Genomic DNA, 11,057 nt, shown 5'->3' on the forward strand with positions numbered 1-11,057 from the left:
GCTATAAAAGTACATATCAACATATCTGCAATTCAGGAACTTGAGTGGTGGAACCTGAGGGGGATATTACTGCTCCCTAAGAAGGCAGGCAATTGAACTTTTCCTCCTTAAGAACTGAATTCAAAGCAACTTTTAACACTTTGGTCTCTGAGCTTAGCTGTATTTGAATGCATAGTTTTTGACCATATAAATTAAAATTTATCAATTGCCCTCTCACAACTGTTCACATGTTTTTATTGAAGTTGGTAAGAAAATAAACTGACCTCCCATGCTACTGCATAACAGGAACATACACTTAACAGTAGAATACTGTCTGTATATGATCTAAATCTGGTTATAACTGGAACAGAAGTATCTGGGCATTCCTATCCTGCTTCTGGGGAGTCTGCAAAAGGTGACCAGGAAGAAAAAGGCCTTTGTAAGAGTCAAATAATTCTAAAGAGATTTATACTTTTCATTGGGCAGGAAAAATGAACTGAAAAGCATCAATTTTAAGTATTTCCAATGGGGAGATGGGGGTGTGGCAAATCTATAACGAGCATCCAGCAATATTTTTAACAATCTAAATTGCATCCAGATAGTGTAATTCATCATAATTAATTCCATCTTAAATGTTAATCAAAATGAGCTACATGGGAGCAGTAGAAAGAAAACTGGAGAGAAATCTTTCAAATCTGACTTCAGAGCTCTTGTCTAGCTTAGTTTGTGTTTCTGGCAAACGGTCTCTCACAGATCTATTTATAGCTGCAGCTTCAGCTAAGCTACTTTTTATAAATGGGCTTGCTATCTCTTGGTGCTTGGACTAAACTACAAAAAAGCACTTGCACAGTAGCAAATGTGTCTCTGCATAGGAAGCTGATGTAAGGCGGCTGTTGGATTTTCAATTCCACTGCTCGCTTATGCTGCACTAATTTGGCCTATGCTACAGAAAGAAGAGGATCCTAATAGGTAGAGGAATGTTATTAGATAGGCAGATGGAAATTGTCATGAATGATTAAAAAAAACACACACCCAAGCCTGCAGAGTACAAATGCCTTCACACTGCACTTGCAAAGAAGCAAGAGGCTCTATGTTATTTGGTGCATTACTGGTGGGAGAGCAGTAGCTGTACAGTAGGAATGGGACTTTTAAATCAGTAGGCCTGATTTATTGCCTGGGCCCAAGATGCCCAGAACAATTGGTTGTGAAGATTTCTGGTACTCTGAATGTTAGCATTTTTAAATAAATCTTGGATGTTCAGTAAAATTCAAGATGCCTAAAAGTGCTGTTGTGAAAGTGCCTGTCAAAAGATACCAGTAGCAATGATAAATAGCAATGCTGTACCTACGGCACATTGGTTCTGCAACTGTGGTTACAGAAAAGACAGGTAAACCAAACCAAGCCAGTCACAGATCCCCCAGGCAGCACAGTAAGAAGCAGCATGGGCATAATTATGTGTACATATAAAAGCAGAATAACCATGGTATAGATATTGAAACTAGGAGCCAGGCGCTACTAGGGCAGAGCAGTTTTAGAGTCTGTTGTTGGAGATTTGGACGCAAGAGATGCTTACTTTCAGTGTCCCCTACACAGGTGTTTGTGTGTGAGAGGCATTTCCAACTGCATTGCCAGAAATTACTAAAAATTCCATTATAACCTGTGCCCAAGTGGGCGAGGAGGTGCTGGCCTGAGACCCCAAGTTCCTTAGCACTGGGGATCCTTGTTCTGACAAAAACTGCACGCTTCGGTGTGGTTTTATTCAACTTCTCCACTTAAAAGGGGATTTCTGGATTGCTGCAAACTGCCACGGCATCAGTCAGCTCCTTTTCGGCCGGGCTGTGCTCCAGCCTTCCTCCCCAGGATCTGTACGTGATGGGGGCGCTGGCCGGGGGGCGCTGCCGGAGCCCCGGGCCGGGCCGCAGGGCTTGCTGCCCGCTGAGGCGGCAGGGTGTCCGCGGCTCCAGGCTGGGCCCGGAACCTTACTGCGGGGTACCCGGGAACTCACACCGGTAAGTTCAATACCGCCCTGCCGGAGCGCCCTGGGCTCCGCCGGGGCCGCAACCACCAGAGCCCAGCCGCGCCGCGGGGCCGGTTCATGTCGGGCTGCCTCAGGCTCGGGGTCGCGCCCGGGAGGGGCTTGGCCCGCTGCCCCCCGCGCCGGCAGCTCGTTTGGCGGCGCTACGGGACACCCTGCCGGGCCCATACCCCCGCCGCCCGGGCCCATACCCCCGCCGCCCGGGCCCATACCCCCGCCGCCCGGGCCCATACCCCCGCCGCCCGCGCCCTGCCCCCGCCGCCCGGGCCCTGCCCTCGCCGCAGGCCACCCGCGGGCGGCGGCAGAGTGTTGCCGGGTAACGGCGGCAGCATGGCGGTCCCCGGCCCAGCTGCGGCCCCGGTGACGGGAGGGCCAGGACGGCCGGAGGAGGCACCCGGTAGCGCGGCAGGAGGGAGGCGGCAGCCTCCCCTCTCTGCCCTCTCCGCCTTCAGCCACGTTCCGGCCAGGCGGGAAGGGCCTGCGGAGCTCAGTTACTTCCACCGGCCGGCCAAGGTGAGGCGGGAAGGCGGCGAGCCGGGGCGAACCGGGGCCTGGCAGGGCCGCAGGGCCGAGCCTTCCCCTGGGTTTCTGTGCAGCGGTGCGTGGTCCCTGTTTCTGTGCAAGGGCGTCGTGAGGGACCTGGTCTGGCAGATGCCTAAGAAAATCCCACTAATATCTCAAAGAGCAGCAGAAACACCACACGTTAGTGGCGAGTAAGGCTATCTTGTGTCTAAACAGCAGGTTTCATCTGGATAGGCCTTTGTGAAGTGTAATGAGTGTTTGCTACTTCTGGATGTAAAATGAGGGTAATGCCTTCCACTGGATGGCAAGGGAGACGTGGTTTGCCAAGGATTAAAGACCAACCAAAATGGGAGACATCTTTAGGGAGAACACTAGGAAAGGCATCATCTGCCACTAGGGCTGGATGCAGCACCTTTGTTTTTTCTGTTAATGCACACTCTTGGGAACCCTTTAAAAAGAAAGTGCTTTGTTTTCAAAAGGTTTTCAGTGTGCACTGCACAACTTTTCTGTATGCTCAGCTTTAATAAAGAAAATAGAGCTACTCAAAACAATAACAGCAATATATGCCTTGATAACTGAATGCTTCTGAAGGTGTTGCACTAACTTGTGGTAACTCAAGCAGACTAGTAAGGTGCCTTACTCCTCAATCTCTGCTGCATTATATCACCCTTTTTCCTCATTCTCTCTATCCTCATATTTAAAACCAGAAATGAAAACAATCTTACACCTTCAGCCTCAGCTGGGCTACACTTCCTGGGTGCAAACCTTTTTCTCTCTGAAAAGTGTCATATGAGACATTGAACTTAACTCATTTTTTCCTCCAAAAAAATAACATGAAAAAATTCTGAAATGTTTGTTATATCAATGTAATGCATCAATATTAGGCAATGTGTATTTACTTATAACAATAAATACACCCCATGAATGTCCTCCCCACCCAAGTGATAGGCTGCTGATTACACAGAGCACTGGGCAGCGAGAGGACTGGTGACTTGTGAGAGTTTGCAGGTCTATAGTCCTGGAATGTGGGCAGGTTACAGACCATAGTACAGCACTGGGTATTAAAGGAACAGCAAATTTCCTGCATTGACGGGGTGACCCTGCTGAAAGACAGGTAGACGTGTAATGTCAGACCCTTGCGTGTTGATTTCAGCATTACCTTGGGAAGGTGCTCTGAGCCAAAGGCAAGTGGGCACAGTCAGTGCCATACTTAACAAAACATGGTAGGGAGAGCACAAGAGTAAGGCTAGGGCAGGTCAGAGGGCTGGCATGGTGCACTTGTGACTGGTGGAGCTCTCAGTCTATCCAATTTGCATGGAATTAGCAAACATATGGTAGAGTTTTTGCTTACAATATAAAGTCTGTTTTCACATTCCCAGTGACCTGGTTTGTGGAAAATGCTGCTCCAGTGGCATGGAAACAAAAAGCGGTAACAGCTGTTTAATAGGTTTCTTCACAGCACAGGCCATAGCCACAGGGGAGGAAGCAGATTCAACCCATTCTTCTGTCCAATTAAGGAATTAGATCATTTGAAATTTTTTATTTATACAGGAAAAGGAATTTCGTTTGTTTTTGCAGCTTAAATACTTAAAACCAACTCTGTGTCAGAGACTGAAGCAGAGAGAAATAAAATGAGGATGCGCTCAGCAAATGGCCAGAAGCCAGAAATTCCTACCTTTTAATCCCTTAGCCTACAGTTCCTCCCTTGATTGCTTTACATCAGTTACTGTAGATAGTTTGTGCAGTATTTCTTCTTCTGTGGCATGGAGAAAGCTATTACCTATTTTATGTGTGTCTGGAATGTTAATGAATGTTTGCAAAGTGCTTGGCTTTAGTAGAGTGCTTAGCTTCAGTTGCAGTACACAGAGGATGCCCACTCTGAGTGCAAATTTATTATCTGCTCTGTGTGAGCCCCTGGCTCTGAAGGGTTTAAGAAACAGCTCACCACCACCACCCAGGCCAGCTAAGTCAGCATTTGACAACAAAGAGAAACAACAGCCAAAGTTTATCAGTGTATTGAGCACAGAAGCGTTTCCTCTACGCATCTGGCAGAAGATCTTAAACAGACCATCCGGGACAGGGCTAATGTTTAACATAACAGGCTGGCTACCTATCTGTGAGTTTCAGAAAGGGTGACTTATCCGCTGTTACACAGGTAACGAATAATGGACAAATAATACCATGTGATTAAAAACAAAGGAGCAAATAACATTCCCAGTGGTTAGCACAAATCAGATGCCCTCTAAAATTCTGAATGAAACTGGTAGTGTGAGGAGGAAAGGAGAAGCAAGAAAACACAGAACAATAGTAATAGTAGTAGTAGTAATAATAATAATAATAACAATAATAATAATAATAGTGACAAATTAGATGCAGGATGCTCTTGAACATGCCTGAAATAATTCTCTGGGGCTTGATGTTTTCTGAGAAATGATGGGATGGATAGGTTAAATACCAAACCACCTCTCTCCTCTTGGCAGAACCAAGCAATGGAGATACCCTTCCAAATGAAGCCTGTGATTACAGCAGTGCCTCACTAGCACTCTTAACTATGGTTTCCTTTCAATGGAACCATTATAGCCTTCATGACCTGCCCTGACTTGACTATTTTTGGAGGATAGCATTGTAAATTGTAAGACTCAAGATACAGGAGTTTTTCAAAGGCTAAATTTGGCACACTGTAAAATTAGAGGTAAAAAAAAGCCCAACAAAATGCACAATTTTTCAAATTTGTAGTCAGCCCTGCACAAAACCAGTGATTGATTGACATATTTACCAGAATATAGACCTTTTAATAAAGTTCATTAACTAACAACAGACAGCCTACTTCAACAGGGTATTTTGCTTTTGTTTCCTTAAAAACTTTTTGGTTTTGAAATTCCTTTGACTCCATTGATGAGAACTTCTTGATTGGATTTAAAAAATGCATTTGTTAGCAGATCAGATCCTTAATGTTGCTTATCTTTAATGTTGCTTATTTGGATGCAATTATGTCAACAGGTATCATAAATACTATAAAATTATGACTTGGGGTGTGCTGTATTTTCATATGTGACAGATACATGCATACTACTGGATCACAGGATTACCTGTTTCTGAACTCTTCTCAGTTCTGCTTTAATCAAAAATCAATTAGTGATTCCACTGCAGGATACCTTTGTCTTTTTCATAACAAATGAATCTTGAAAATGCCTGCGTTCCTTTTACGTTACAGTGCCAGATCATTTGACAAAAAGATGAAAGAGGTTCAGAAAGTTAAAACAAATAAAGCAGTTAAATTTCCTAAAGTTACAACAGATTACAGGGAAAAAATGAGGTAAATGGCCACAAGGGAAATTTCAGAGCTGAACAGACTTAAAAAAAGATACCACCTGTCATTAGGTAATTTTTATTGCAGACTGTTCCAAAGCAGTGACCCAAACTTGCCAATGGTAGCTCAGTAGTATTACAATTGTCATCATCTAATGCTGTATGTGCACTGTTTAAGTATTGATTTGACTACAGATATTCTGTAACCTGTGAAGTTAAGCAATACTGTGAATTAACCATTTCCCCCCCTTTTCTCAAGACAGGAGATGTTTCCACATATGATGCCATTTTTGAAAGACCAGAGGGCTACAACAAAAATCTTCACCGGTGCGACAGACAACATGCGAAGAGTCATGGTCTTAACATTAATGAGGAGGTAACCCTTTGATAAATTCGTAATTATCTTTGTAATTTTTGACATGGCTGGAAGCTATAGGCATTGTTTTGCCCTATATGCAGCCTATATGGTAGCAAAGGAATCAGAAGGAGGACATTGTCTTCAGCTTCGAGGTTTAGGTGAAGGCATTAGCCAGTGAAGACATCTAAATTAGCTCCTGCTCTTTGGCATCCTGTAGATTTCCAGGTGACAAGCTATATGCAAGTTAAATCATGGGGAAAGAGACACACAGCAAGGCAAACCCTCTGTTACAAAGCTTCAGGGTCACTGAGAGTGACTTCTGAATTGTCTGTGTCCCTCCAGTTCGGGTAGTCCTGCAGTATTTCTCTGATACTTGAAAAATCTCCCCGAGAGGTTTGGATTCAGGGGCTGCAACTCAAAACATTGTCCTCTGGCATCCACCCTCCCTGTGCCAGCACTGCTGAGAGAGCCCAAATCACTGAAGCTGGTTAGTTTGTTACACAGACTTAAACCAGGTTGCCCTACAGGAAGGAAGTTCATAGGGAGCTAGTGCAAAGGAGGGGTCAATCAGAAGACCATGGACATGCCTGGAAAACACTGGGCAGAGCATTCAAGGCCAGCAGAATGTGGGTTTGGTGTGCAGCCTGATAGCTAAGGGAGGATACAACCATGTTTTCAAAAAGCTGCCTTGAAAACAGAAATACTGTAATATATGTACGTATATATACGTATGTATTTTTCCACGCAGCATCTGAATAATACACATACATACACAAGTGTGTATGTATATACTTATATTTGTACACACACACACAGAGCCTACAAAAAACAAATGAAGCCTGTGTGTTAATGGCCCCATAATCCCAATTGGTTCATGGGATGTAAAGAGATGGGTAGGCTAGGAATGGCTGCCTGTACTGTTGATTCTATATGATAAAGATGGAAGAAGGAAGAGAGAGACAAAAGTTAAAATTATTGTAACCATGGTGTAATAAAACAAAGGCCACTGCGTGTAATTAGTCTCACTAGCAGCTCTGTACACCAGACATTTCAGTGCAAGTGCATAGCCATTCAGCTCCGTCAGAGCGTAGGCAGTATTAGGTGCTCCCAAGGGACTCCCAGGAGTGCCCATTACCAATCACCTGCTCAAGTCTACTAACTCAGCTGCAGATCTCCATAAGGCTAAAAGCTATGTAAATGACTACTCCAATTAAAAATGAGTCCAAAACAAAGCCAATTCCCCTCCCCAAATACCAAGTCCAATCTCCAGCTGGGAAATTTGTGTAGAAACGGTTTATCAATGCAGAGTTAAGTTTTTTTACTGAGCTCTTGTGTCAACAAAAACTCACTTTCCTGCCAGTTTGCTTCCTAAAACAATTATGGATGGGCCAGAATTCATAGCAGCTCTGCTGGGCAGTGCATGCAAGGGACTCTGCCTGAACAGATGTCCCTTAATCCAGTGCTTTAATTAGCATGGAGACACATGAATCCCACAGCTGTTAAATGTTATAACGCGATCCTCCTGCACGTGATGACACCTAACACCGGACTTACCCATAACTAAGTGCAGGTTACATACTCAACTCATGCTCTTTAATTACCTCAGTGGCCCTCACAGACTTTACGTAATAATAACTATGTTATAAAACATAATAAATAAAAAGGCCACAATTGACATCTTTCTAGTACAACAATGAAAGCAGACAGGCTGAATCCACCACAGTACACTGCTTTCCTTGAAGTCAAAAAAAAACCCGACTACAAGTAAGCCCTTCATTTCCTGCAGAGAGCCTGGGTGTACCCAGGGAATCCAAGACTACAGTCACAGGTACTGGTTTAGCTACACATCGCACAGCAATGGCAGCGGAGTGTTTGCACAAGGCTGCCATTGCTGATTTCAAGTGTTAGTAGTGCTAGAATTACATGCTGCGAAGGCGTGTAGTGGGATGCTTCCTAGCCAACTGTTGGAAAATCTGAAATCTGCTGAATGCTGAACCCATAAAGATGAAATGCCACTGTGCACAGTCAGCACTGTGCTACCAAGGATGCTGAAAACTGAATCTTAATTATTTAAAGGGAACATAAACTATTGGAATTTCATACTGCTGCCCATCATTATCATTGTAAACCCTGTATTGCTAGCAGTCTTTCTTGATGGTACAAAGACTGTCATTTCTCCTTTTTCAACATTTAACCACAACTGGGGTAGGGGAGGGAATGGTCTTATTTTTTGCCTGCCACTCCTCTTGACTTGTTTTTTGTTCTCGTGGGGTTAAAAGTTGGTGTACTGAATAGCTTTTAATGGAGTGGAGCAAGGTAGGCAGGAAGGGTTGGGGAGAATCTTGGGGGACGAATGGGTGTTTTGGTATGGATTTTTCTGTTGGGTTTTGTTTATTTGTTTGTTTGTTTTTATAAAGGGTTTACAGCATCTCCCCAAGAATGTCAGGTCTAGTTCTGCCCATGAGTCTGGAATGTCTCTCAGCTGACTGCCCTGCTATGAGAACCCTCGATCTGTGCTCCCACCTGCATCCTTGCAGGAAACACAGGGGCTCATGAGCTTCATGGGTGCTGTCATAAATGGTGATATGGCTCAGACTTGTGTCTGTTGTAGCAAAGAATCATTTGTTGGTACTTGAATTGTAGTGTTGTGTCCACGGCCTAATACATCTCAGACTTTTGGCTAGAGAAAGAAAAAAATATCCTGTCTTTCCCTTCTGAGTGCAGAGCTGCACATTGCTGTAGCACAGGAAGGAACTGCAGATTGCAGATTGATTGCACAGTCACTTAAAGTGCAGTTTACCAAGAACAAGCTTAAAATAGTCTTTTCTTGGTTGGGTTACTTTTCACAAAGACCATTTCCTATCATTGCAGAGCAGTCATTTCTGTAATCTTACAGCAACAAGCATTTTTAGTAAAACCTTTCACTGTACAAAAAAATACAGTAGTATATGCTTTATGTACTTCAGGGAAACCTTGCATGGACTAGTGGTTGCTCAGGGTTTCCTTTAGGCTTTGATTTTTTCCATGTGGTGCTTTCACTGAACTGTGCAAGCAGGGTAGGTGTTCCTGTAACAGGGGAAACAAATCAGATCTATCCTATTTTTCAAATGAATCATGCAAGTCAGTGCACAAGAAAAATAAGAATGAAAATAAAATCTGTGTCACTTTGCCATAACAGCATTTAGTTTGCCCATAATTATATATATAGTAATTGTGTTCGTGTGTATGTGTGTGTAAAAAATTATCAGTCCACAGTAACTCATGGCACACCACCATACATTATCTCCCTGTCATCTAGTTATACATTCATGATTTATTAATATACATAAAAAGCTAGGTCAGGGATGGAACAGTGAGAGTGTAGATCACTGCTAAATAAATATACACCCGTATAGCAGAGGCTATACAGTTGTCTTGTTATTTTGCCCCTGGCCACAGCACATTTAGCAATAGAAAACTGCCAAGTATTCACTCTGATTTTTTTACAAGGAGACTTTTATATTTTCACAGGAAATGGCAAGACCTGTTGCTGTTTTGTCATCTTCAGAGCATGGGAGACGCATAAATAAGCCCATAGAGCAGCCAATCAGAGATCACACAAGGATTAATCATGTGCAGGCAGAATTCTACAGGAAAAATGGCATCACCTGCTTATTGGAGAAACCTCCTCCAAGCCTGGATCCATGCTAAATCTCTTGTATCTGTCATTGCCAGAAACATTTATGTGGAAAAAAAGACACTTTGCATCAAAAAGCAATGTGGTGCTTTTTCCTTTACATTTTAGTTAATGAGAATGATTTGGATTAAAAATAGGATGAAATAGCAGCTGTACTTTTCCTCATGCTGATTCAAATGCATGTCTTCTCCGTACAGTCTTGTAAAAATCTTACAAAGAGCAGCATCAGCAGGAGCTGAACATTTTATGCAGCAACATTGGAAGTGAAACCTGTTGGGTCAACAGCTGTCTCTGTGCAACTTCAGGCAGAGCTTGTACGTAATTATTCACAGACTTAACATTTAAGCAAGTCTGCTCCTCAAGGTATCAGTGGTCATTGACTTCTTAATCCTTACAGTGTTACTACAGAATTGCAAGGTGTCATTTTATCTGCACAATGGCTGCAACAGGGTTTCAACCTAGATTTTCCAAAATGGATGGGCTTACCCATAAATGGGAAGAAACGAAATTATCTGACTTCCAGAAGAGCTTTAGCAGTTTCAGTAGACTTCAAGTGGAAGTCAAGTTAAAGGGAACTTCTGAGGACTTAGCATTTAAATAGACAAAATCTGGGCTTAGCTGATTGCAGACATCCATTTATCTAACTTTCACCATACAAATGGTGTCTGAGGGATTAATCTGTTCAAGAGTGTCACAGGAATCTTTAGTTCTCTATCCAATGCTGAAAAAAGTAAACAACAACAAAAAAGTAATACTAGCAGAACAAGCACTAAATAGTTTGGTAGAAAGAATGGGAAAAAAAAGGATTTGAGCAGTAGTAATTTAAAAAGCCTGTTTAGAGTAATTGTCTAAACCTGCTTAAACATTTAGTGCCTTGTATTCTGACTGAATCCAGTACTAAAGTTTTAAGGTCATTGCAGGAGAAGGAATACCTCCTGCAGGGTATGCACCAGTTTGATTCTCAAGAGCCATTGATCTTGTTGTTTAAATCACAGGCAGTATTGTTCAAAAAGGAACAGCAGCCAGACTGAACATACCAGAGCAAGGACTGGAAGTCCACAGCATTGTCTGACACTGGAGTTCTGTCAGGTACTTACAAATAGAGAACCTGTATCACTTGTGAACACAGTGAGTCTCCTCATAAAAAATAATAAAACCAAAGAACTTCTTAATCTGGG

At 43.0% G+C, this 11,057-nt stretch overlaps 1 protein-coding gene across 1 annotated transcript; it reads left to right on the plus strand.

The window, feature by feature from the left end:
* Positions 1–2,272: 2,272 nt before the first annotated feature.
* On the plus strand, positions 2,273–10,028 carry C3H5orf49 (chromosome 3 C5orf49 homolog). Its single transcript, XM_037378815.1, has 3 exons — positions 2,273–2,527; positions 6,105–6,221; positions 9,714–10,028. Exons 1-3 carry the CDS (start codon positions 2,345–2,347, stop codon positions 9,891–9,893), a joined length of 480 nt encoding a protein of 159 aa, XP_037234712.1. The 5' UTR covers positions 2,273–2,344; the 3' UTR covers positions 9,894–10,028.
* Positions 10,029–11,057: the final 1,029 nt, after the last annotated feature.

Source organism: Falco rusticolus, chromosome 3, assembly GCF_015220075.1.
Source record: "Falco rusticolus isolate bFalRus1 chromosome 3, bFalRus1.pri, whole genome shotgun sequence".
In the NCBI taxonomy this organism is placed as follows: Eukaryota; Metazoa; Chordata; class Aves; order Falconiformes; family Falconidae; genus Falco; species Falco rusticolus.

What these genes read in the sequence shown, in the direction of transcription:
- C3H5orf49 (XM_037378815.1), top strand. Translation starts at nt 2,345, where the DNA reads ATGGCGGTCCCCGGCCCAGCTGCGGCCCCGGTGACGGGAGGGCCAGGA. An exon ending in ACTTCCACCGGCCGGCCAAG is followed by an intron (nt 2,528 to 6,104) that starts GTGAGGCGGGAA and finishes CCTTTTCTCAAG; the next exon opens with ACAGGAGATGTTTCCACATA. An exon ending in GTCTTAACATTAATGAGGAG is followed by an intron (nt 6,222 to 9,713) that starts GTAACCCTTTGA and finishes ATATTTTCACAG; the next exon opens with GAAATGGCAAGACCTGTTGC.